A 27,535-nucleotide genomic window follows, 5' to 3' on the forward strand; every position below is an offset into this window, starting at 1 on the left:
GTCCCAGAGAAGGCGTGCACCGCGGGGACAGCCGGGACAGCCAGGCCAGCGTCCTGGAGGCACAGCGCCACTGGGCCCTCGGCTTTCTCCCCCCGGAAAGCCCAGGGACCAGCAGCCCTGCATCGGATGCGCACAGAAGGCAGTCACAAGCCCTCCCACTGCTGGTGGATGTCTGGGGACAGGAGGGCGGTGGGACCGTCAGAAGCGGGCTTCCTTCTCCAGGCTGGCAGGACTCCACTGCACCGGGAGCTGAGGCCAGCAGAACACTGTAGAAGGAACCCAGAGGCAAGGAAAAGCCGCCCTAAGACAGGCTGCAGCTGCTCCTGTTCCCTGGGGCCTCCTTGTTTCCACTCACTTCTGAATTCTTGGCCAAATAAGTCAGAAAACTCAGCTGGAGAGCGTACGTGTGTGGCTAGGGGAGAGGTCAAAACCCATGCAGGCCATGGCATTCTCTGCCCCTTCTCAACTGCTGGCTCCCCCAGACAGCCACGTGCCTGCACCTGGACACAGCAGGCCCAGAGGCAAGGGTCACTAAATACTGAGCCACAGGCTGTCCCCTAATGCCCCAGTACCACATGGCACCAACTCGCTGGCCCTTCCTTAACCAAACCCAACCCCCCCATAGATCTGCAACCATTCAGCAGCTGCACTTCCAGTCTCCTCGCGTCAGGGAGAAGAGGAGGAGATGTGGGCTTGGAGGAAGATCGGGGAGAAGGTTGGCAAGATAAGAGGAAACCCGGCTATCCCTGACAAGGGACACGGGTTCACGGCCGCTCTTTATTTCATCAAATCTTCCCAGCAAAGCTGTGAGGGAGAGGCTGTTGATCCCCTTTTGCAGAAGGGAAAACAGAGCCTCAGGAAAGTCACCACGCATGATCATAGATCTGAAAACAGCCTGAAATCTAAATGTCTCTTCCCAAGCAAGGCGCTCTGTGTTGGAGGAAAACGGCCCAGGGTGTGACTCTCCATTTCCACAGGGCACGGGAGCCCACACCCCCACGCTCTCTGCCCCGCACTCACCGCTCGGGGAGGAGCCTGGGAGGAGGAATGGAGCATGCTCAGCTCAGCCCCTCGTGGGTTCTCTCTCGAGGCCCAGCCAGTGCTCACCCACCCATGGGGTATGCTGGGGACGTTTTTGTAAGCCCGCCTGCCCACGGGTTTAATGTTCTGTTTTCCAACCAGCTTCATTGATAACAAAGCTCCCATTTTGATCTGCATCTCTCTGTCTGGCAGAGATGAAACCTAAGCTGAGTCTTAAAGGATGAATAAGCACTACCCTGGCCAGAGCAGGGGAGAGGAAAGGCTGGTCCAGGCAGGAGGACTAGCAAGGACAGCATCATGAGCACACGAAACCTGACAGTGTGTGCAAAGACCTGGAGTAGCCTAGAGCGGCTGAAATGCGACGTGACAGCCTAGCAAAGGGCGTGGGGAGGTCAGATGCAAGTGCCAGCACTGTGTGTCTGACCCCCTATTCAGCCTGGCAGCTGTGCTCTTCCAGATGTTGAGTCCTCCTGGGAGAGGGGTGGGGAGGCTAGGTGGCTGAGTAAAAAGGGAAAGAAACTCTTTACTGTGTCTCATTAGTGTCTCGAGTTTTTTCATGTAAGTATTAATATACAAAACACAAAATTTTAATAGGAACTTTTAACATTAATATTGAAGATCCAGGGGAGGAGGGGAGGAGGAGTGGAAGCGGGGAGAGGAACGGAAGCAGGAGGAGGAGGAACCGGGCCAGAAGGACCCCTCCTAAGCACGGCCCCACTCACTGATCAGGCCCCTGTGCCGAGGGCGCACAGCACTTCCCAGCGAGTTGTTACTCATCTCCTTTCAAAAATAAGGGAACAGCGGTCCAGAGTGGGGAATTAAGGAGCAAAGCCGACACAGGGCCAGGATGTGAGCCCATGTCAGATGCAGGAGCTGGGGGTTCTCCAGCTCTCCTCTAACGACACAGCACAGGGCAGTTCACCAAGTTCCACCGGATGTCCAGCCCAGCTCGGCCATCCCCGCCCCCGAATCCAAGCCCAGTCCCTGCGTCCTGATGTAATTTACAAACTGAGCGGCCCCAGCTCTTCTGGTGGCACATTTCAAACAATGCTGACATTTCAAACAAGTCTGACGGGTGCCTCATCTTCCGAGCAAGGAGCCTGTTTTGGATCAACGCTGAAACGCATCAGACCGTTACATAAGCTGCTGCGGGGCCGGCTGAGAGAGCGAGCTGCTAGAAGGCTCCAGAACAAAAGTCTATTCTGGCTTCAGGTTCAGAGAGCGCCCTCACCTGAGCGCTTGTAAACAAATTAGGAGTCTGAGTTGTTAGGGGTCAGCAGGAAAGTCACAGACCTCGACTAGAGAAATGAAATTCCAAAAAGGGGGAAAAGTCACATTTGGCTCAAAAGAATCAAGAGCACAGAAATGATGCTGAGACCTGGGGAGCTCACAGTGGCCCCACAGTCAGCTACAGTCAGGGGAAAGTGTCGCAAGGACAGTGACACAACCTAAAAGTAAGATGCCACCTTCAAAGAGAGACTCACAGAAATGCCCTGGGTACAGGCTGGGCCAGGGTCTCCCGGGGACGCTAAACTCAGCCTTCCTCAGCCAAGCGCCGCCGGGAGTCCCAGCTCTGCCTGCCACCAGCGGCACACCTCTCTGTAACATGGGGTAACAGCAGCCCCTCCCCTCAGGCGATTGCTGTGAAGAGCCAGCAAAGGCAGCAAGAGGACCCCGGACATGGCAGCAGCATCACCATCTCTTCCTAGAGCACTTCCTGACGGTGAGAAGAGCCCTGCCAAAGCGGCGAGGTGTCCAGCAGCGCTGCGCAGTAGACTACTTCCATGCGGCCCTTGCACACTGCTGCCCCCTCCTGAGGGCCCTTCCTGCTTGTCAAGGCTTCCTTAACCCCCCAGCACCCTACACTGCGGCCCCCCATCCTCATTACACCCACCCCCTTGACTCACCACGTCCCCCTCCCACTCCCAGCAGCGAGGAAACAAACATTGTTAGTTACAGGCGGCCCCAGCCCTGGGTTCGAGGCCTCTGTGGTTCCAGGTAAGGACCTGAAGCTGTACTGTGATCTGAAGCTCTGATTAGGATTTCCTGAGTTAGGAGGACTCAGTCAAGGTGAGGGGTGGGGAAGATGACTGTGGTGGTCCCTCAGGGCCTGCAGGTAACAAAGAACACATGGCTGCCATGGGACCCAACAGTCTTCCTTTTCCCCCAGCCAATTGTTCTTCATTCATTTCTGTATTTTATCACCGTCATTATTCCCACTAGATTTGTAACTCCTTGTGGGCAGGGGCCACATAATAAGAGTCACATCTACTGAGTACTGAGTGCATTGGCATAAGCACTTTGTACATATTAACTCATTTAATCCTCACAACAACCTATGATGCTGGTACTCTTATAGTCTGCATTTTAGTGATCAGGAAACTGAGGCACAGAGCTTCTGAGTGGCAAAGCTGGATCTCCTTCACCTTGACTCCCCAGCACTTAGACCAGTGCCTGGCATGTGACAGATGCTTGGTAAATGTTTGTGGACTGAATAAATCAATTAAGAAATGAGGTATGTCTCAATTCCATCTGGAACGTTCCAGGATAGTCGCGGACGGTCTAGTAGATAAAATTCAGTGGGAAGTTTCCCTTTAAAAAAACTTGCCCAACTTGAGGACTTGTGTTGGCTGCATCAACCAGATTCACTCTTCAGTCATGGGGGGTGGGGGAGCTCAGAGTGCAACCAACGTAACGGCGGCTGCCCCACCGCCTCCTCCCAGAACCGCAGCAGCAAATCCTCAGCCAAGCAACCGGCTGGCTGTGGGGCCTCGCCATCTCCTTCTGCAGCATTACTCCAGCACTCCTCAAGCTGCCAAATGTTTGGAACTGCGTTGCCAGGCGACGAGCCAGCCCTCCTCACTAGTATTGAGAATCCCTTCCAATAATAGCCGGGAAGAAAAGGACCCGCTCAACAAGGCCTATTGACAACCAAGGATGTTTTTCTTGCCCTCTCTGACCTGGCTCAAGATCAAAAGTGAGGAGAAATCAAAAAGGAAACAATTGGGTTGATTATCTGGGCTCACGTCTCCACTACCTGTCACTCCCCATCCCCAAAAAAGAGGAAAAAGAAGGCAATAATTGGGATTCGAGTGCTGCATAAACATCCATGGATAATTAACTATATCTCATGAAAAGCAATGACAAAGGAGAAACATCTACTAATTAGTTGTAGATTCCTTTTCAAACAGGACCAGGTACCTGTACCTCCCCTCTGGAAAGCCCTTGGCAACCTAATGACTATGGTTATGCTAACGGCGAATAGAATGTTCCATGCATGCTTGATGTTTTGCAACTAGAAAAGACCATTGCTCCCATCACCAGCACCCCAGCTCACTGCTAAAATAGGGCACCAGCGCTGGACTTGGAAAACGAGAGCGCAGCAACGCACAGCTGCAGCAGGAAAGCCGCAAGGAGGGAGGCAGGGAAAGGGCTGGGGCGCCCCCTGGTGGCTCCAGCGCTGCTCGTCCTGTAATCAGCGGGAATAAGCATGGAGCTGCTTTCTTGTAACTTGCAGCTCCCAAATAATCATACATTCGAACAAAGAAATTAATTCAACAGTAAAATTCATTTTTAAAGAGGAAGTGAAGGAACATAAGGCTGACGTGAATACTAATAAATATCAGCTGAAGGAATTTTGAATAAGTTCCTGTGAAACAGCACCAACGAGCTAACAGGCTGAATGTGAATGTGTCTGCAGCTATAGGGTTGGCATCATTTGTTCTAGTTCATTCTCCAGGTTTTTATCCTTATGCACCTACAGTCTCCCTAAATCATCTTTATTGCGAGAGTGATGAAACTAAATAGCTCTTAAAGACACACACAAGAACAAATGCTTTCTCGGATCTATCATTTCATTTTGGTTCATTTTTCATTTCATGGATTGGGAAACTGAGGTCAGAGAAGGTAAGGCATTTGCCCAAGGTTGCATAGCTCTTGAACAGCAGTGCTGTGGTCTGCTTGACCCCAGCGTTCTTTCCACTCCAAGCGGCTGCCTCTCAACTCAATTCGTCCACAACCACCCACACCAGGCACTATGAAAATAAAGCCTGTACAAAGCACAGAAAGGATTTACACATCTAATCTTCTAGCGCACTGATAAAAACTTGGCCATGACAATGTAAGGGCTCCTAGCCACTCAGAATTAAAACCTAAAGGTGACATCTCCCTTTCACCAAGGTTGACTCGCTTTTACAAACTCTATAAGACAGTGTCCTTTTGGAACAGTCCACAGGGTTCTGGGCCCTCACACAAATACCATCCTGCCTCTTTCCAACCAGTCACGCTTCCTACGTGGGCCAACATCTGGCCTAGAGACGAGACAGTTATGGGCCCAATGTCAAAGCCAGTGCATTTATAGACTCGAGCTCACCTAGCCCAAGGCCATTCAAAATCAGCTCAATCAACACATTTGCAGAAGAGACATGAGCAAGGGGAAAACGAAGATGCTTGCCTTTGACATCAGAGCAACCAGCAAGACCAGGACAATGCTAGAACATCCAGACTTCGGCAACGTGGCTCTGTGATGTTGCAAAGAGGTGAAATCACTTGTCCTTTCCCAGAACAGATGGTTAGAGGTGCAAGGAGTCCTTGAGGGCAGCCTCCTCCACTTTACGGGGGGGAAACTGAGGCCCAGAGCGATCAGGGGGCCCACTACTATCAGAGCTGAATCAGAACCAAGTTTTCCTGATTCCCAAGTTTGTGCTCCCTCTACTCGCACCAGCTGCTCCCTCCTGATGCAACAGGGAGTGGAACTTCACTCAGTCACTGCCTCATGCAACTCACAGGTCCAGGCTCCCACTGCGGACCAAGCCGGAGATGCAACAGTGATTAAAACAGACGTGCGCCCACCCTTGGGGAGCTCACTTTCAATTCATCCCACAGAAGCCTTTCTAAGTTTTTCGTGTCTGTTAGAACTAGAACGCACGTTAGTGCACTCCTTCCTTCCCCATTCTTTCACCTAAGGCTTCTTGAGCAACAAGTCCAGGTCAGACGGGATTGGGGCACTGGGGATAGGGCAGTGAACACGCAAAGACCTGCCCTCAAGGAGCCGACACTCCGGTGGGGGAGACGGAAATACAGCAACAGCATACTCAGGCATGAGGGGTTCCGAAACCCACGTCAGCAGACCCAAGCAAGCGGGCCACGTGACGAGGGTGAGGGAAGAGAGCGCTCTCAGACCTTGGTCTGGAAAGGAAAGCCTCTTGGAAGAGGGACATTTCAACTGCCCGAATGCTTCCCTCTGAGGGCGGAGCATTCCAGAAGCTTGTGGGTTTCCAGGAACTGCAAGGAGGTAGCAAGGGACGTGAATCTGGCTCTGCCACATCCTAGCAGGCCCTTCGCCACAGCCTCTCAGCCTCCGTTTCTCCACCTGTGACACGAGGCCACGAGGTGTGACCTAGGGAAGGAGGTGCTCTCTGACTGGAGAGGTCAGCTCTCAAGGACCAGGCGGTTTAACCGTGAGACCAGCTCTGGAATTCAGAGCCCAGAGCCCGAGAGCTGGGGCTGGGACCCTCGGGGCTAATGAATGAGCTCAAACATGGATCCCCAGAGAGGGTCTCCAGGAATGACTTCAGAAAGAACTGGCCACCCTGGAGTGATGCCACCGCCCGATACCAAACACGGCGACACAACACAGGACATTCGTACCGATTCTCTCACTGTCCTCAGCCTGGTGCGCAGCCTCCCAGGCAAAGACCCGACTCTGAAGAACTAGGAGCAGCGATGCTCAGCCCCATGGAAGCTTCTAGATACTTGAGAAGGCTCCAGTCCTATGGAGCGCCTGGTTCAACACTCAGGTTTTGTGCCCTCATAGGTTACTGCATTTAACCCCCAGAACAGTTAAGTGTCTTCACTTCACAAATGAGGAGATAAGGCCCAGAGTCTGCGGAAAAACAGAAACCCAGCTAGGAAGTGCTGGAGCCAGGGCTTGACCCCAGGATGGGGGTCGGGGGTCCAGGCTCCAGATCACCCCCCAGGTAACCCCCATCCACCCTCGGCTCTCCCACAGCACTTGGCACGTCTCTGAAGGATGGGCATCAGCGCAGCGTACTCAGGGCTCTGACGGGACTGCCAGCAGCTTGAAGAGTGTGGACGCCCACGTCAGCTCAGGACATCCCCACCCTGCTAGGCACAGGGAGGCCTTCAAGAACCACTCGTGCGAGGAGGGGCCGCCAGGGAGGGGGACGGAAGGGCTGAAGCCACACTCCCGAACAGCCTGCCCTTTGCAAGAGGAAGTGGGAAAAATCGCATCCCTTCTGCTTCAGACCCTGCGGGCTTCCCACTGCTCTCGGGGCACAACCCAAACTGACAGCCTCTCCAGCACCTCCCGCTAGCTCTGCCCTCTCCCCTCAGCCGCACTTCCACCGTCTCCACCGGCCCCCAAACCCAGCCCCGTGCCCCCATCCTCAGGCCTCAGCTCTGTTGTCACCCGAGAGAGACTCTCCTCATAACCCACCTTACAACAGTCCCTCTCAACTCGGGCTTCACTTTTCTAGCACTTGTCGATTCACAAGGACAAGTGCCCGTGTCTGCTCGCCTCGCTGCTGTCCGCCTCCCCACTGGTCTGGCGACTCCTCGGGGCGGGGCCCTGGCTCCTTGGTGACCAACATACAGGCCAAGATTAGCACGGTCTCTATTACACGGTAAGCACTGGGCAGAAATAGTTTTTGAATGGAAGAAAGGATCTAGCAAATAGTGAAAGAAAGAAAGAATGGGGGGAGAGAATAAAAAGAAACAAAATGCACTTTTCTTCTTCGTCAAAAAAGGCGCTCGCCAAAACTTTGCTAAGAGGATGGATCATATGTTAAGTGTTCTTATCAGTCAGTCAGTCAGGTGGGAGGAAACTCTTGGAGGTGATGGATACGCTTACGGCAGAGACTGCAGAGATGGTTTTGGAGGTGATGGATATGCTTACGGCATCGACTGTGGTGATGGTTTCACGGTGTCTGCTTACCTCCAAACTCATCAGGTTGTACACATTAAATATGCACAGCTTTTGTAGGTCAACCATACCTCAATCAAGTGGTTTTTGCTCCCCTGAGAATTCTAAATGCCTTTTCCCCTCTACAGCTGTCGCCCTGTGTGGCCACAGACCACGGGCATTGAAGCTCTGATCAAGCCTTTCCACGCCCATCAAGGCCACCGGGAGTGATGACTGACATCCCTTCTAAGTCTCAGGACAAGTGGGACAGCATCTATGGCTGTCAAATACACAAGGAGCACCCATGCCCTCAGAGCACCCTGTGGACCTCAGAGGGGACACCCCACAATGTGGTACCTCCCCCTGGTGATGTGTAAACGCTCACCAAACCCACTCCCTGCTCGGACCCTGCAAACCCCACCTGCGGCAGCCCTCCTGCAGGCACTCTCTCAGCTTACAAGATATGCTCTTGCCTCTTCCCAGCTCGAGTGTTCTGACTGAACCAGAAGGTGACATTGTCACGTCTGCTGAAGAGACCGAGCGGATGCCCTGCAGACCAGGACGTCCTCATCAAAACCGGTGTGGTTGGCGCCTGCCCTTCCTGGGCACGTGGCCTCGAGAGACGAGCAAAGTCAGAGCAGGACAGGACAACGTTCACAGCTCCAAAGGGATGGTGGCCCCTGGGGCACTGGTCCTGGACATCAGAGCCCAGCTGCCGGAGAGCTCTGCCTCCACAAGCGCTTTTCAAAGGCAGGAGTCAGGTTGCTGGGTTAGCCTGTGAAAGGCACAAACCGCTGCTTCCCAACCACATCAGCACCAGCAAGAGGAGGGACAGAGGACGAGGTGGATCTGGGAGTTTGGCTGTGTGAGCTTGAGCCCTGTGTCCAGCCTCTGCTCAGGGATTTTCCCAGCTGTCCAATGGGCTAGTGATGCTGGCACCCTGTGGGTTGGCGTGAAGTCAGGTTGCCTTCAGGGAGGCATCTAGCCTGATGCCTCTGCCTTACCATCCAGTGAGTACTAATGAGTACGGACCCCCAAGAACCCCTCTATGCCATCCCATGAACCCCATCTGTCTATCAGTCTGAAGTATTAGCTGCCCTGCTGTTATTCAAGCCTATGGATCAGAAAGACTCCCACTCTGGGTCCGGGTTGGCCTCCCTCACGATGGGAACCATCGCTTCTCTCTTGTCCCCAAGCCCACTCTGCACCCTCTTGGACCCCAGGCCAGGACCCACAGGGCTATTTAATCCAGAACTTTGTAGCCACGAATTAAGTTTAAAAGATGCCAAGTCAAATGGAACTGGAAAATAAAAAACAAAATTTGATATTCATCATAAAATTTAGTGTTTGGAGTAAGTCAGCTTAAGCAGCAAATGATGACTAGGTGGAAAGCTATTTTGTGCCAATTCCAAAAGAGTTTAAGAAGGACTGTGAGGTTCTTTTAAAGGCATGAGAGGTTAACAACATGGATTTCTTATTATGTCGAATCTCATTTCAAAAACATATGACTTTGGCTTCAATTCCAGTATATTATCCAAACCACCTTTCTACTTATCCATTAAAATTACGGTCATATTGTGCTTCCTTAAAAGAAAGACAAAGATTTTTGAGATAAAAGAGGACGAAAAAGAAAAGGAAAGGGAGTTAAAAGGATTTGAATAATAATAATCACCACTTATTATTTAATGTAGATATGAAAGAGACAACCTAAGGTGAAATTCCCTAAGCCATCTATAATGAAATATACGCCAAGAAAGAGCTGCACACATCACATGTGCAGAGGGGGAAAGGGGGTGACAGGGAGAAGATCCACGGGCTGGTTCCTGAACCGTCCACCAGGTGGCACAGTAACCTGGCACAGCATGGTTCTAAGAGGGGCATCTCCCAGCTCCATGGAAGCGGGTGAATGGGGAGGCGGAGAGGCAGCAACGTGCAAAGAGTGGATGGTATGGATAAGAGGTCAGCAGGTCCAGTGTTCACGGCCCCACTAAGCTGCAGTGTCTCAGTCAGTTCAGGCTGCTGTAACAAAACACCACGGCCTGGGTGGTTTATAAACAACAGAAATTTATGGCTCGCAGTTCTGGAGGCTGGAAGCCTGAGATCAGGTGCCAGCACGGTTGGGGGAGGGCCGTCTGCCAGGTCCAGACTTCTTGTGTCCTCACATGGCGGAAGGGGCAGAGGAGCTCTCCAGTCTCTTCTATAAGGGCACTGATCCTATCCACAAGGACCCTGCCCTCGTGACCTAGTCACAACTCAGAGGCCCCACGTCCTAATGCCATCACCTTGGGCATTAGGATTTCAACAGGTGAATTTGGGGAGGGGACGCAAACATTCAGACCATAGCACTCAGAACCAAAACAAGCCCTGAAATTAAGCCAGTTTGGTACGCTCACCCTGCAAACCTGGCATCCTCGCTCAGGAATTCCTTGCTTTATTCGAGAAATGATAATAAGTTTAAGGCTCTCAGAGCTGGACGCCCACCATTATGAGCGCGATGCTTACGCCCCGGCTGGGTGACGGGGGAACGTGTCTCCTGAGGCGATCTAGAAGGGTGAAGAACTGAGAAGTCTGCAGTCAGAAACCCTGCGCTTGTCGCCCGAATCACCACTTACTCTACCCGGGAACCACGCCTGGCACACAGTGGGTGCTCAATAAGAGCGTCTGCAGAACGATATCCTCACTGTGGGGCTTGGAGAAGGTACTTAACCTCACGAAGCCTCTGCTTTCTTATGCAAAGAGAGAACAATATTAGCTGCGCCCCAGAAGGTTGCTGGGGGATTAACCGAGAAAATGTGAATTACAACGCTTCTGCACACAGCAAGCTCTGCCGAAGCACGGTATGACCTGTGCTGGTTATTGTGTTAGCCCCTCCCTTTAGCCCCTCCCCCAGCCACTCAGCACCCTGAGCAGCAGACAGCGTCTGTCTGAGTCCGTCCCTCCTATTCTCACCTTCCTTTCCCGATCAGGCAGAACACCTGAGGGGAGGACCAGACCCCCGAAACTAAAGGCTACAAACAACTCACACCAGGGATAAAATGTCGAAGGAAAGCGTGGATGGCAGCTGCCCCTGGACCCAAATGCAAAGTATCATTTTCCAGCTCTTGAAGCAGCAAAAATGCATTAAAATGTTAGCAGCTGATGTTGGTGAAGTGTAAAGAAACTGGCAGCTGTTGCACTACTGGCAACACGACAACTCAGAACACAAACAGCTCTGCATAACAAGCCCACACACACAGGCCTAACCTTCGGCCCACGAAGCCCGCGACCAGGAATTTACCACCAAGGAACGCATCAGCAGAAAAAATGGCCGGGTCAGCCCCAGTGACCTAGTGGTTAAAGTTCAGCGCACTCCGCTTTGGCGGCCCAGGTTCAGTTCCCAGGTGTGGAACCACGCCAGTCATCTGTCAGTAGCCATGCTGTGGCAGCGGCTTACATTTAAAAATTTAAAAAAAAGAGGATGATTGACAACAGATGTTAGCTCAGGGTGAATCTTCCCCAGCAAAAAAAAAAGACAAAGTCTTATTAAAAAAATAATAATACGGGGCTGGCCTGGTGGCGCAGCAGTTAAGTGCACACATTCTGCTTTGGCAGCCCAGGGTTCACCAGTTCGGATCCTGGGTGCAGACATGGCAGCGCTTGGCAAGCCATACTGTGGTAGGCGTCCCACATATAAAGTAGAGGAAGATGGGCACGGATGTTAGCTCAGGGCCAGTCTTCCTCAGCAAAAAAGAGGAGGATTGGCAGCAGATGTTAGCTCAGGGCTAATCTTCCTGAAATGCTAATAATAATGATGATGATGATGATGATGATGGTGATGGCAAATATTCTTAGAACGCACTTACTACAAGCCTAGTACTTCTCTTTTCTTCCCCTTACAATGAATGAAGAAACCCACTGCCAAAAAAACAAAAATCTGGCTGGTAACCCCTCACCAAATAATCTAGTAAATTCTAACAAATCAGATGACAGAATATTATGCAGCCATTCAACAGGATGACTGGGGAAATTAAAAAGAAAAGGATGACTATGATATAATGCTAAGAAAGCAGAATACAGGGGCCGGCCCCATGGTCTAGTGGTTAAGTTCCTGCGCTCTGCTTCAGTGGCCCAGGGTTTCGCCGGTTCAGATCCTGGGCGCAGACATGGCACTGCTCATCAGGCCATGCTGAGGGGGCGTTCCACATGGCACGACCAGAAGGACCAAGAACTAGAAGATACAACTAGGTACTGGGGGGTTTTGGGGAGAAGAAGGAAAAAAAATTAGGTAGATCGACAACAGATGTTAGGTCAGGGCCGATCTTAAAAATAATAAAATAAAATAAATGGCTCTCAATTTAAAAAGAAAGAAAGAAAGCAGAATACAAAATAAGCCCACAGATAACAGCTAACATTTACGGACTTTTGACTCTGATCCAAATACTTCTCCAAGCACATCATGGTTCATCTCCACACGGACCATACGAGATGGGTAGTCATCCCGTCCTTACTTGAGATGAGGAAACAGGCGCTGTGAGCTTTAAGACCAGCCGGCAGCCTGGCCGTGGAACGCACCCTCCTGGCCATGAGAACACACTGCCTTCCTCCAGCACCAGGCACTTCACACCAGGAACAACTCTGCACACCCACAACACGAACTGCACACTCGCTGCAGAAATGGAGAGCTCGGAGGCAGAAGGGCAGGTGCTTTGCTTTGCTCACAACTGTCTTTACTACTTCACTGAAAAATTAATTTTTCATAACAGGCTTTTGTGTTTTCTTAAGTACCAAAGGGCCTTGGAGTGAGAGAGCAGGAACGTGGGTCTGGTCATGTGCTAAAAAATGACAACAATAAATACCCAAAAAGCCCAGGACAAAACCCTTTGCCATTTCAGAGACGTCCTGGGGGAAGGCTGCTTGTAGGGGTCTTGTCAACTCCCGCAGGCACGGAGGATGACACACCCGAGCTCGAGCCGAGTTACGGGGCCAAGGCACCACCTACACCAATTATTCAATCGGCACGATGTGAGGGAAACAGTGGCTGCTTCAGAGAGCAAGAGCGCGGGGCCCTTGGCCAGGCTCTCCTGGGTCTGTGAGGTCAAGCACCTCTCTGGAGTGGACCCCTGCGGGTTCATGTGCTGGGATGCGATTCTTGATCTGAAGCTGACAGCTCTTAGGCACCTGCTCCTGAAACACCCCGTGATACGGACTGAATCAACATCCCTCCAAAATCCATGTGTTTTGACTGTATTTGGAGATAGGGCCTACAAAGAGGTCATTGAGGTTAAATGAGGTCACATGGTGGGGCCCTAATCCAATAGGGACGCTGAGGGACCCACAGACCACGGGCTCTGTCAACCGCAGAGAGCAGCTGGCAGAGTGAACCACCTTGACCCGCGACGGCGGGACCTCGCCGGGGAGCAGGACACCTCCTTGGGAGCAGAAGGCTGGGTACCCGCTGGGGTGTGTGAAGACGCCCAAACTCAACAAACGGTGCCCAGCACAAGGCGCCTGTGAAGCCCAGCACTCACATCCGCAATCTCAGGGTCACCGTCCTTTTCAAAACACATAAGGCAAAAACCGGTGTTCTTTAGGGCAGATGAGCCTGAGAGGCAGAGTCAAGGCTGAGCCCTCCACATGGAGGTGCAACCCACACAGAGACTGCAGGGGCCAGAGAGCAAGGCGGCAAACAACGGCGCCTTCCCCGCCCCCATCCTTCCCATCGCTTCCGGAAAAGCAGCCGGCACAGCACCAGGACATCCTCTGACGTCCTCACTGACTCACGTCTCTTTCCAACAGGGGCAGCAGGCCTCAGTCAGAAGCCAGGACAGACGACGACGTCCGGGCTGCTGAACAACACTGTTCACTTTCCAGTGTCTTTATTTTCATCTTTACCCGCTATTTAAGCCAACCAGTAGTGGCTCTCCATTTACAGGAATCATATAAAGTTCCTGCTTTAAATACAGGCATTCAGGCTTTTTTGAGTGCATTTTTTTAAAAAAGAAAAAATGACAGGTTAAATACGGTACAGTGGTAAATAAAGGACTGAAATTTGAAAACCAGCAACCGTGGTGTTCTCGAGTCCACGTGTCCCACGTGCCGGGGGATCTGTAAACACCCACTCAGCTGAATTCAGAGCTGAGAAGGGCCATCATCAACTGCACACTCTCATCCCGCAGTGAGGCGTCATCTCCATCACGCCCGCCTCACAGGGTCCGCTCAGTTCCTCTTCATCCTTGAATCAGCCCAAGCCGGCTGTCTCCCAAACTCCACGCTGCCTTCTTTAGCAAGGAAAACCCTAATTATTGGGGGGGGGGGGCGGGAGGGGTACAATGGCTCCTTAACAGCCAGGAGAGCCCCCGGGACTGATGGTGGCCACATGAGTGGGACACAGTGCACCTTCTAAGAGGGTCCTTGCAGCTTGGAAGTCGGGGGGGGGGGTGGTGCTTCACCTTTTTTGTGCCAAGGACCCATTCTGCAGTCTTGTGAATCCCATGGGCCCCTTCTCAGAAAAAGGTTTTAAAATGCACAAAGCAGGGGCCGGCCCAGTGGCGCAGCGGTTAAGTGCCCACATTCTGCTTTGGCGGCCTGGGGTTTGCTGGTTCGGATCCTGGGTGCGGACATGGCACCACTTGGCAAGCCATGCTGTGGCAGGCATCCCACATATAAAGTAGAGGAAGATGGGCACGGATGTTAGCTTAGGGCCAGTCTTCCTCAGCAAAAAGAGGAGGATTGGCAGCAGATGTTAGCTGAGGGTTAATCTTCCTCAAAAAAAAAAAAAAAAGCATAAAGCCCACAAAATCACAAAGGAAACTGATTATACTGAAATAGAATTACCAAAATGTAAAACATAAAAGTGACAAAGTAGGAGCCAGCCCCGTGGCTGAGTGGTTGGGTTCGCCTGCTCTGCTTGGGCAGCCCAGGGTTTCTCTGGTTCGGATCCTGGGCGTGGACATGGCACCACTCATCAAGCCACGCTGCGGCGGCGGCCCACATGCCACAACTAGAAGGGCCCACAACTGAAAATATACAACTACGAACCAGGGGGCTTTGGGAGAAAAAGGAAATATAAAATCTTTGAAGGAAAAAAAAAAAAGTGACAAAGTAATACACGAGATTCTTCATTATCACATTGAAAACCACCATATTTTTCAGCAGAAACAACGTTCTGAGATTTTCTCCTGTCCCAGTTGCTGTGGGCGCCTGGGACTTCTACCAGTGACAAAGTCACCCATTTTGCTGACAGGACTATGGTTTCTACAGTTTGCTGCTACTTTCATAATTGAAAGAAAGGCTAAATTTCAGTTAGAGGCTAGAGAAAAAAGTTGTAGTTTCTTTCCCTGTGCAAGTTCAGACCCCTGAATCCTACCTAAGAAAATGAAGGAAGTCTCTCCTTTGTCTCCTTCTTCCTTTTCCTTATTCCTGGAATAAGTATGGGATTGCTGGAGCTAAAGCAGTCTTTCTGGACTATGAGGAAAGATAGAAGGAATCCTGGTCTCTGATGACCAGGGAGCTACATACCAGCCCCAGCCCGCTTGCCTCTGGACAGAGAGATGAATTTCTATCTTGTTAAGCCACAGTTGGTTTATTCTTTATTATATAAAGCCACTCAAACCTAATCTTAATTGCTACATCTTGAACACTTTTTCTGAGCAGTAAGGTTGGAAACAGTTTGAACCTGGTCATTAGCAACCTCCATTCATTTTTGAGAGAGACACTCTTCCTTACTTACAAAAATGATTCCTCCAGGGCTACAAAGCAAACCCAACTAGAACGGTTTCTCTGTAGCTGACAGCTTTACAAGAGGCAAACCCCGAAACCTGGAACACACGTTCCCCTTCCAACTCGATGCCGCTCCACTGCTAAAGCATGTCCTTTAGAGCGTGCACACGCCCAAGCATCACGAGTCAACCACAGCTCAGGAAGCCTACATCCACGAACCACACCAAGTCCACACCCAGATGCACACACACCTGACTTCACCCCACATCTCACAGAGTCCGCACCGTGCAGGAGCAAGCACAAAGGCACTGCGGTGACGCACAGGCCCAGAAGTCATCCCAGAATTGGGGGAGGCGGCTAAGAAAGTACTTACTGATCGTCATCGACTCTGGCACCGAGGCAGGCGGTAACAGGCTGCTCAGAGGACTTCCCGGGCCTGGAGGACTGGCTTCCACACTGGAGAGAGGCAGGCAGAAGGGAGTTACTCCTGGCCACTCAACACCACAACCCCGCCATTCAAACCCTCGCAGGGGCTAAGTTTACTCAGGGTCACCTACCAGAGGGAACGGAAGGCAGCCCTTGGAAAAGACAGTCGATCCTCATTATTTGCCGATTCCATATTTACAAATTCACCAACTCACCTAGGTCTATTTGTAACTCCAAAATCAGTGCTCGTGCACTCTCATGGTCACTAGTAAACACGTGCAGCGTGGCAAAAACTGAGTCACTGAATGCACAAGCACGGCTGACATCAAACAAGGTGAGCGGTGCCTCTTCTGCCAACTATCGTACTGCACCCGTGTCCTTTTGCGGGCTACTGGGCGCCACATTGCTCACATCCTGGTGCTTTGTGTTGGTGATTTTGCTGTCTAAAAAGGCCCCAAGCATAGAGCTGAAGTGCTGTCTGGTCTCTCTAAGCATGAGAAAGCTGTGATGCGCCTGATGGAGAAATCGTGTGTGAGGTGACCTGAGTCCAAGCGCGAGTTACAGTGCTGTCAGCTGTGGGTTCGCGGTTAAGGAATCAACCACAGGTGTGAAGTAAGGTGTCTGTAAACAAGGACAGACATCAAACCAAGTTCTGTGTTCACTGGCTGACAAAAACGTGAGCAGAGGCTCACGGGCCCCAGACCCTGTATGTCCCCTGGTCACTGGCTCAGTCTTCACGGCGACTTTATAGAACATATCTACCCCCAATAATGAGGGTCGATGGTGTATTTGCAACATGGAAAAATAACACTTAGCATCTTTCATGAAAACAGCAGGGCCATAACATGGTTACAACACACACACACACATGCAGGCACGTGTGCACATGCACACGCACACACACGAGACTAGGAGGAAAAGAACCAAAACGTCAACAGCGAAATGCACTTGGGGACTCAGAGTGACATTTTTTCATTTACCGCTGCATTTTCCAAATTCTCTAAAATAAACAGCAAAAAGGACTCCGAGTCCTGGATGGGTCTGCTGACACCAGTCCTTCCTGACCGTGCACTAACTGGCACAAGCATCCTGCAGCTGGTGTCATCTTCAAAGAGCCCAACCCCGTCTATTCAGGGCGAGACCGTAACTCTGCCCTTGCCAAGAAGTGTTCAGGGCAGTCAGCGGCTCCCACCCTAGAGCTCAAGCTGAAAATGCACACTCGAGACAGCCCTGGGACACCAAGCTGAAACCAGGAAGAGGACGGAGGAAAAAGCTAAGAGTGACAAGGCTCGTGCAGCAGTGAGACTGGAGTGTCCATCTTAGCTCTGCCACCAAACACCCAAGGACTCTGAGACACCTTTATTTGGAAAAATCACTTAGTACTACAGGCCAGACTAAGACTTCACAAATGTATGGTGGCTAAGCGGCTTAGGTATTACAGAATATCAAAGCCATTGAATACTATTATCAAATATTAACATGAAGCAAATAATGATAGAGGAGGGACCCAGACATGGCCCCAAAAGCAAAAAAAGTAAAGGTGGTAAGCAGTTGAAGTGTGATAAATAGTTTCTTGACAGTCTCTCATTCTCTGAGACCCTCAGCAACTTCACATTCTGGAACGTTAGGCTAACTCTGAACTGAAATGTGAGGTAAGGCCTTGCATTTTAATCCTAGCAGGTGCCCTCCTAAACTTAAAAAAGAATAAAATGCAGAGTCGTGACTAGGACAATCCGGTCCCAGAGGCAACCTGGTCTCTGAACACTAACCTGTATCGTGGCCCAGGCTCCGGGAGAAGGTGGTCCTCTGGCCCGGTCCCGTTCTCCAGGCTTCCAAGGGGGGCATCTGCGCACAGAGCAATCGCAGGAGAAAGTCAGGCTTCTGTTTTCATTGCATTTTCTCCACGAGACAAAGACACAAGGCAGACGTGGGCTCATCTGCTAAGCAGTTGACTCAGAAATTCTCCCTCCTGTGTACACTGGATTTTAACCGGCTCCCCATTTCATTTTTCCGGCCATAATCTCAGATCTGGCGTCAGTCCCTAGTAGAAGGCCTTATGCTCTCACTTAGCCTTTCTGACCTTGAGCCACCTGGAACTACCCATGAAGTCTATCTTCAGAGCCAAGTCAGAATCAGGGGAGAATAAATCAGCCTTCTGCTGGACAAAACGGCTCCCGCCTGTAGCGGCCTGAGACCGACACTAGAGGGCAGCACGGTCCAAGCGCTGACGGCACCGCCAGCCAAGACCAAGTGACGGCCCCTCTCTAAAAAGCTGCTTGCCCCGTGTTAAGTGGCACGTGGGGAAGGCGTATGGAAGAAGGCCACAGAGCATCTCCAGAAACAAGCACTCAAGATCTCCATAAATGTATCAGCTGCTGTTCAAGTCATTCTCTCTCCCACGGAAAACTGCAAATCCGTGCCCCTTGGCTACATGGTGACACTCAAGCCAGTTATCACCCAGAACATCTGCTCCCTGGAGAAAATGCTGGCTTGTCCATGCCACTACACAACCAGGCCTGCGTCGGGGAGCCGGGATGCGGGGGCGGCAGGAGCATGTCTCGTTGCCCTAAGCTAGCCCTCGCCACCTCCTGCAGGTTCTTCCTTCTGTTTATTCTGGTTTCGTCCTGCTCGAGATTCCCCAGCTCTTAAGGGCTTGAACTACGGGAACCCTAAGGGAAAAACGTTTTTGCACCTTTTCTTCTACCTTGCTGCCCCCACCAAGCTAGTCCACTCTCTCCTGCCTCTTTCAAGAAGTTCGAAGGGACAGGCTGGCCCCGTTGCCAAGTGGTTAAGTTCACGCGCTCTGCTGCAGGCGGCCCAGTGTTTCATTGGTTTGAATCCTGGGTGCGGACATGACACTGCTCATCAAGCCACACTGAGGCAGCGTCCCACATGCCACAACTAGAAGGACCCACAACGAAGAATATACAGCTATGTACCGGGGGACTTCGGGGAGAAAAAGGAAAAAAATCAAATATTAAAAAAAAAAAAGAAGAAGAAGTTTGAAGGGAAACAAAGTGTCTTTTCTCTACCTCCCCTTCCTCGCTCCCTAGCATTGGGGTTAAAGGGTGCCCAACGGCCTGGGTTCAAATCCTTGCTCCCCAACTTTTACCTAGGCCCTTTGTGTCTCAGTTTCCTCATCTATGAAAAGGGATGACACTAGTGCCACCACGCAATATTTTAATAATGCCTGCCACACAATTACGTTGTAATACACGTACAACTCAGTGGGAACACTCGGTGGGTGGTGGCGGGCATCAAGTCACTCTATAACCGAGCCTGCCTGTCACAGCTCTCATCCTCCCAGTCAACTGGAATCACTCTCTAAGGACCCCAAGGAACTCTTCCTGCCATCCCCCTCCTTGCCTTCTTGCAGCCATGACAAGGCTGAGCATGCCCCCTCCTCAGAGCTCTCCTCTCCCAGCTTCCTAACACTACTCTCGGGCCCTCCTTTTTCTGACTCCTGTGGGAAGGTGTCTCTGAGGCAGGGCTCATGGCCCTCTGTCCCCCTTGGCAAATCCGGGTAGGTCTTGGCTCAGCTCTCACCTCTGGGACAATGACAACTCTCAAGCCCTCACCTCCGGCTAGGACCTCAATTTTGAATCCTAGTGTCACACTTCGAACTGCCTGTCAGAAAACTCTACTGGGATACCCTACGGGGCCTACCTTCAAAACCTCTGCCCTCCGTCACCACTTCCCTCTGGGCTGTAACCTCAGAAGAGTGTGGCACCCACCCCCCCTCCCACCGCAGCGCTGGGCCGTGTCCAAGACCTTCCAGTTCCATCTAGTTAGCTTCCCCCTTTGCTCACAGCCATTTCCGCTGCCCCTGGTTCAAAGGCTCAATACCTTCTAAAGGGTCTTCCGCAGCAGAGCCCCTCAGCTCTGTCTCACCCTCTCTAATCCAACTCACACACTGCGGCCAGAAGCAGAGACGGGGATTCCAACACAAACCACAGAAATCCACAGCAGGAGGAAAGGCCAACCTTACCTACTGGCATCCCAGACACGACGGCTACTCGGCCCGAGGGGGTTTCCCGTCACAATGCACGACCACGATAGGCTGACAGCTGTAGTGGGCCTGAGGCACCAGGGCCACAGAGCAAATGCAGAGACACGGACTCTCACCCAGGCTCGAGGCCCCTCTCGATAACAGTACCACTATTATCTTAATTTTACAGATGAAGAAACGGACCTTGAGGATTTAAGTGACTTGTTCAACATCACCAGGTCAGCATGCGAGGATTTGAACCGGCGTCTGCCCAATGGCACAGCTGAGCCCTCGCCCACTTCAGTCTCACTCAGTCACCTGAGATACTTGCTCTTCCCTCTACACATCCCTGGAGTTCATTTTTCCCAACTGCCAGGTGTCCATCCCTGCTGCATCAATCCACTCACCCCCTCAGCAAAGGCTTCCTGAGCCCCAGCCATCGGCCTGGCTCTGGCCAAGGTTAGAGTCACACTGGAATCGAGACGGACATTGTCCTGTCCTTATGGACCTCAAAGACTAGTAGAGGGGACAGGCGTCATCAAGCAATTAGACACATACAAGATCACAAACTGAGGCCCAAGCAATGGAGACACATGAGGTTTACGACAGCGTGAAACATGAGGCCTGGCCTGTCTGGTCTTCCATGAGACAGCAACACTCAGGCTGCAACCCGAAGGGTGTGCACTGGATTGGAAGGCAGGAGGAGCGTGTGGCTCGGTGTAAGGAAGAAGCAGCAGGCTGGTGTGGCTGGGGGCACTGAGCAAATGGGACAGGAGGAGATGCAGCTGCTGGGTGCGCTGGGGCCTGGATGGCCACTGAGGATTCTGGATTTTATCCTGAGTATGGTAAAAGGGTTTGGGGGATGCTGGCACAGAGCAGGAAGGCCACTGACTCAGTAAAGAAAACCATAAGCCCTAAAGCCTTACAACCCTCCAAAGTGGGGTGGGAACCACGCACAACGCAGGACCTGTGGCCACCACAGTATCTTGACATTTCACACTGTAAAGTTCCCGTCTGGGAGCCCAGCTCTAACATCACCAGATCAGAGCAGGGCTACCACAGAACCCCCCTCACCCACAACAAACAACTCCAAAGACCCAAGGGCAGGAGGAGGAGAAGTTACAGAACGTGACACCTGATAGGAAACGCAGGGGCTGAGGTTTCAAAGGGACTGCAGCACGGCCTCAGAAAGTGACTGCGCTGGCTAAGCCCCAACAGTAAACACAGCCCCTCCAAGAGGAGACGAGCAATGCCAGCTTCACACGTGCAGTGCATAGAGAGGGGTGTTTTTCACCTCAGTTTAGCATTCTCAGTTGGAAAAAAACTTTGGGGGCTCACTCTCCCTTGCAGCTTCGAAGAGATGCTGGTAAACGTGCTTTGCTCTGTTGTGTGTAATATACACGCCTGGAAGAATGACTGTATCTAATCCTCCATCTGCTGTCAGGGACTCATGTGACCCTGGGCTGGTGTCTCCCTTCTCAGTCCCTCCAGAAACCAGAAATGCAGCCCAAAGCAGGGTCCCCCTAAACCACAGAGCTGCATCTTCCGAGGTTCAGAAGGATAATTCTGTGCTTGGGGTCCCCTCTCCGCCGCTTTCTCCCTCCCGAGACTTAGCTAGGAAAACATCCATCCTTCCCCACCACGAGCCTCTCTCCTTTTTTATCCTCCTCCCTGCCTCTCCCTTTCTCTAAATACCAGCAAGGGCAGTGACTGCAGATGCACCAACGTTTTCAAAGATGCTGGAAAGGTCTCCTAAGGGAGGAGTGCTCTGTGTGCAAAGTCACCATTAAAGACACCAAATGGCCCGCAGGCCAGAATGCGAGAGAATATGCTAATATTGCTCAAGTAGGGGACTGTCAATCAGAAGGGGTGCCAGTCAGAAATGGAAGGAAAGAAAATGACATGTTGGCAGCGTGCGCCCAGGGCTGCCAAGGGAAGGAACGCTCCGGCAGACAGGCCAGTCCCAGGAACACCTGGCCCACGTGGCTCCCATGGAAGTGGGGCAGCAGGCCAGGAGGAACCAGACGTAATTTGGCCTTCCACTCAGGTAGCGGGTTCCCCGGCTCTGATTCCAGTGTCTTCCCATGCAATGCTTCCGCCCCCAAAGAGTCTGCCCCTCAGGCTGTCACAATCTTCCAAGGCTCCTGATAGCCTTGTTACTGTAGGAAATTAAAAAGTTGGCAGGCCAGCTCATACACAGCCTCTCTGGTGAGGATAATCCAGATAAGCTGGAGCTTGGGGTCCCATCAACAGTGATCAGATGGAGCCTCTGGGTCTGTGAGGCTGAGAGCCAGAGGTGGGACCGTGGGAAATCTGCCAGCGGGATGTCTCCTCACGGGAATCCTGGAGCCTGGCCGGCAGCTACTTTCCCTGGAAACTCTGGTCTACAGAAGGCCCAGAGAGGTAGGAAGAACGCTGGCTTCTGTGACTAAACCCCAGTGTAAACAGCAATGCCCCAGAGCAGCCAGCCATCAGCCCCCGAGGTCTGATGGGTAGAGGAGCCCAGTGAAGAAATGCAGGAGCCGCTGGAAACAAAACAGACTGTACCTACTGGCGCAGCAACGATGCACGACCCAACAAACAAGTCCCTCGGTGGGGAGGGCAAGACAAGCAGAGCTGGATCGCGACCTGGAAGCCATGAACAGACACTGGAAACTCTCCAGTGGTCCTAGACACAGTTAGGACCACCTGCTGTCTGCAAAACCCCACCCTTGGCTGCTTGGACCCAGGATGGTGCCCTTGGAAAGAAGCTAGCCTGGCCTACAGACGCGAGCTAGGCCCACAGACTCTCCCTCTCTGCAGATTTCAGCTGAGACCCAGAGAGAGGCTCCCGTAGCGAGGCAATGGTGATGCACCGCAGCCAAGTACAGGCCAAAAGGAGAGGGGGCGAGAAGGATGAGGGAGCAAAGGCAGACTAGAAGAGAGAAGAGATGGGGGGCAGAGCCCCATAAGGAAGCCTGGGGGCGCAGAATGAGAAAGACAGCAGGACCATCTCCAGATGGGGGGTCTGGGGGTCATTTTTATCTTTGGTATACTACCCATCCATTCCAAGGCCCAGCGCCCAGGCCCATGACGCCCACAAGATGTCCTATCCTGTCACTACTGCAACATTAGCAGTAAGCTTTCACGGGGCCCCAGCACGTGTCTGGCACCTTTTCTGAGATTAACTCAGGGACTCATCAGCACAAATCTGAGAGGAGGGTGATGTGATAGCAACCACACCCTCTTCCCAGGCTGTGCTCACGAGTGGAAGAGTTAACCCAGTCGATCACTTTACAGTCCCGGACTCACATCAAGGGTCTGATAAGTGTTGGCTGTCGTTATCACCATCATCCACACTTTCCAGAAGAGCAGATCAGCCTGGCAGACAGAAGTCCCTCAGCCATGCATTCTCACTAGCCTCAATTTCCGCCGGGAACACTGTGGTTCAGAGAGGTGATCTGCCCAGCTCGTATCCGACCCCACTCTAGACTGCTGCCAATCAACGTCCCCGCCTTGCCCTGTGCTCCAGCTAGTTTAAGTTTCTGTTCCCCAGACAGTGACAAGAACAACAGTCTATCATCCGGTTCAGAATGTCAAGAGCTTCCTGAGCAGTGGGTGGGCCCCATCACAGCTTCCTACACCTGGCCTTACAAAGATGAGACGGATACCCACACTGGGGCCCGAGGTCTTGGTAGTGCTGTTGGGGCAGTGATGACGACCGAGCGCTTGACTGTGCCAGGCACTGTATTGGCTGTACTGCACAGCCACCCCTCTGGGTGAGCAGGGCTGATCCACACCTCCTCCCACACCCCCCACACCCCGTAGCCTGCTCTAGCTAAAGAAAACAACAACGAACCACACATGAGCGTGCTCAAGCACATGGAACAGGTCAGAAACGCTTACCCACTCCAAAGGCAGGTTTTAAGCAAGCTCCTCCCTGACCTCCAAGCCCTTTGCTATAAAGGGTGCCAGGGCCTCTACCACTATGAATTCTGTGAACTTCTCTCTTCTGCTAAGAGGCAAAAATAATGGTCACCACCATTTTTGATACTATTTGTATCAGCTTGTACATGATCAAGTTCAACAAGTCACTGGCAAGAAAAAAGCAGGCTTGGGCTCCTGGTGACTTGCCAGCTGGTTCAGCCCGACCCCCACTCAGGGCAGAGCACCCAAACACCCAGGTTCAGCAAGAAGAGGAGCCAAACCCTCTGCCACTTCCAATCTCAACAAGCCCCTCCTGGCCTGAGCCCCATGCCTCCTGGCTCCCACTCCCACCTGCGCAGATGACCCAGATATGCCTGCAGGTTCTCTGAGCCAAAGCTCGTGCTGGAGGAAAAGAGGCATCACTCACCTGCGGGGCTGTAGGAGCCAACTCCACTGACCGGAAAGAGGACGTCGGTGTCACCATGCAGCACCTGCAGTGGAGCCCAGCTGTGCATCTTGGAAAGGCAGGTGCTCCCATCCACGGGCCTAAGGTGAGAGAACACAGCTGTGAGACAGGGCGAAGAGCCCCATGGGCTCAGACCACCACAAGCATCCGCTGGGCCTCCCACATTTCCTCTTGGGAACTAACCAGGCCATGATGGGCTGAAAATAGAAGGGGGCTGGGCTGGGAGTCAGAGCATGTGGTCCGGATGCAGCATTCAAGCGTTCACACCTTCAACCAGTGTTTACTGAGCACCTACTATATGCCAGGCACTGTGTCACATATACTTGTGCTGCAAAAGAGCCAGCCAATAGTGTTTATCCTGCCCTCGTGGAGCTTACAGTCTGGTGGGGGACACAGACACGAATCAAATAATCCTGCAAGAAGGTGTAACGGCAGCTTAGATTCATGGAGCTGGTCAGGAAGATCATGGAAGGCTTCCTTGGAGAAGAGAGGTTGGAGGTGAGAGCAAAAGGAAGCACAGGGGTCAGCGGCGGGGAGGGGAGGGACCAGAGGAAGGAGGGAGGGACGAGCATGTGCAAAGTGCTGCCGCAGGAGGAAGCAAGTGTTCCAGGTTCTGAAATGATGGCAGCCACGTGACTTTGGGCCGGTGTCCCTTTGCCTTGCTGGTTCTTAAACCCTCGTGAGGAAAAGGACAAAATCAGACCAATCATGTCTGGGTCCCTTCCAAGAAAGGGGGTCAGCTCAAATATTAACCAGGTTCATATGATCTGTTACATTGTCACCTTCTCCACAAAGTACAAAACCAACCTGGACGATCTTTGTAACGCCAGGCGGGTTCAGTTAAACCCGACGGAGAAAGGATTTGCCCACCGCAGCGTTTGCCTCTGCGCAATTAGGAAACACTAATAAATACCAGGATGTGTTTGTGTAGTACCTTAAAGTTTATAAAAATCACCTTGTAACTTAGTTGTAAAGCAGACCAAAGCTGATCATAATCACACCTACTTAATAGAAGAGGCAGGCGGAGAGGGAGAGAAGGGGACGGGGCACGGGGAGAAAGAGGGAAGAGGGGAGAGAGAGGGAAAAACTCAACCAGAATATGTGACGTGTGCAAGCTCATCCTCTTGGACAGAACCATGGCTTGCAGGATCAGAGCCCAGGTCTTCCAAACCCAACTACGATGGGTCTCTGGCTGCTGCCCACCAGGTGACAGGATGTCTATAGCTTTTCTTTCGTTTAGGGTAGTGATCAACAAACTTTTTCTGTAAAGGACCAGAGTAAATATTTTAGGCTTTGTGGCCGTAAGTATCCTTCTTTGTTGGTTTCCCTTTTTAAACAACGCTGTAGGAACGTAAGGCCCACTCGGGGCGTGGGGGCGGACCGGGCCTGCAGGCCAGCTGGCCGCCTCCCGGTCTAGAGGCCTGTCGTGCAGAGGGAGTCCTCTCAGCCCTCTCCAGCGTTCAGTCGGACACCGGCACTGGGCACGGAACACAGCGGGAAATGGTCCTAATGGAGTCTAATCCTGCAGGTCCCACACACACTGACACTCTGGGACAGCAGACTGGGGCACAGAAGAGGAAGTGCTCCCACCTGTGTGGCCAGCCGCAGAACCAAACTGGGGCCGAGCTCTGAGGTGAACTTGGCAGTGCCTCTACAATCTGTCAAGAGCAGCCCTCCTGGGGCTCTGACCCAGCAGCTGGTGAGAAGGGGACTCCTGGAGACCCAGAGGTGGTCGGGGGTGCCCCCCAGGAGAAGGCGCCAAAACCTCTAGTCCTTTCCCCGGCCATCACGCTGGCTCCTGGAGGGGGGTTTCTGCTGTTGACAAGCAGAAATCTTGCCACTTCTCAGCAACATATGCAGAGTGCAAGGTGAAGCCAGGCCCTCAGCTGAGGTTTGGAACCCAAGTAAAAGTGGCCAGTGGGCCACGCCCTCAAAAATGAGTTGCCCTGAAGTGATTCCGGAGGCAGAGACCGACTGGGAATATAGTGCCACAGACGGCCTAAAAACAGAGTAACGGGGGTTGCTCTTCAGCAGGAAAGTCAGACACTTCTTTTAAAAGCTGGAAAATGCCAAAAGGAGAAAGGAAAAAACAATACACCCAAAGCCACATTACCCAAAACACAGCTGAGTTAGACGCTATTTCTTTAGCGTCTTTTTTCTTTCCTTCTGCACCTACTTTCCTTTATGAGGTCGTAATGAGGCAGAATGTAGGATTTTATATTTTGCTCTTCTCACGGAACATGAAGTCATAAGTTCATCTTCACTCTGCTCAGATGCTCTTAAAAGTTGTTTAAGATGTCTCAGGTCCTAACCGTTGAGATGTTAAGGTTTAAACTACGAGACAGTGCACTGTCAACCATTCCGCGGCAGGTGCACATTGAGGTCAGCGCCAGTGTTCCCCTTCTTTGAAGAAGGACTTTGGTGCCTAGACGCAGCAACTTTTCCTGAGACTGTGCTCAGGGTAGAATCCCAGCAGTGGGATTGCTCCAGCGGGTGGGAAACACTCCCAGCTCTCTGAGGAGGTCCCTGGGCACCAGCCTGGCCACAGCATCCCTTTCTACCACGAGCCTGGAAGACACCAAGCCCTCCCCGCAGGGCGCGAACCCAGGGCTGCCTTTCCCCAGCTCTCCATTTAAGTCTTGGCAAATGTGACGGGCAAAGTATGGCGTCTGGTCTCACTCTGCCTTAGCTTAATCACCAGTAAGGTGCGACATTTCTCCATATGCTTGTAATTCTCTTTGAGTCGTGTTTTCATCCCACTTCCCCACTGGTGTCATAGGACACATATGAAGCGACAGAAAAACTCCTTTCTATAATAAAGATATTATCCCCTTAAAAAAAAAAAAAAGGAGCAAAGCCAACACTTATGAATATTGAGGCGGGAGGCACAAGATTTGTCCTCAGCCATCAAAGAAGTGGTTTAATTGCCAGCAAACAGAGGCATCAAGCCAACTTTTGGCCAACAGAGCATCTTAAAGACAATCGGAGCACTGGCTTTGCCAGAGGCGATGGCAATCCACAGTGCGCTGCTCCTGGCCTGCCACATTCCCCTCGCACACCTGGCTGTACTAAGAAACTGCTAAAGTTC

At 52.0% G+C, this 27,535-nt stretch overlaps 1 protein-coding gene across 9 annotated transcripts in view; it reads right to left on the reverse strand.

Annotated features, from left to right (window-relative positions):
• The window catches only part of SNX29 (sorting nexin 29), a 590,085-nt gene that overhangs the window by 494,943 nt on the left and 67,607 nt on the right, over window positions 1-27,535 (reverse strand). For all 9 annotated transcript variants that reach the window (XM_070568519.1, XM_070568518.1, XM_070568526.1 and 6 more), the window contains 3 exons: window positions 24,409-24,527; window positions 17,857-17,932; window positions 16,035-16,117 (listed from right to left, as the gene is read on the reverse strand). In XM_070568519.1, coding sequence (XP_070424620.1) covers window positions 16,035-16,117; window positions 17,857-17,932; window positions 24,409-24,527 — 278 coding nt within the window. The remainder of the gene's footprint in view (window positions 1-16,034; window positions 16,118-17,856; window positions 17,933-24,408; window positions 24,528-27,535) is intronic.

Source organism: Equus przewalskii, chromosome 12 (genome assembly GCF_037783145.1).
Source record: "Equus przewalskii isolate Varuska chromosome 12, EquPr2, whole genome shotgun sequence".
NCBI lineage: Eukaryota > Metazoa > Chordata > Mammalia > Perissodactyla > Equidae > Equus > Equus przewalskii.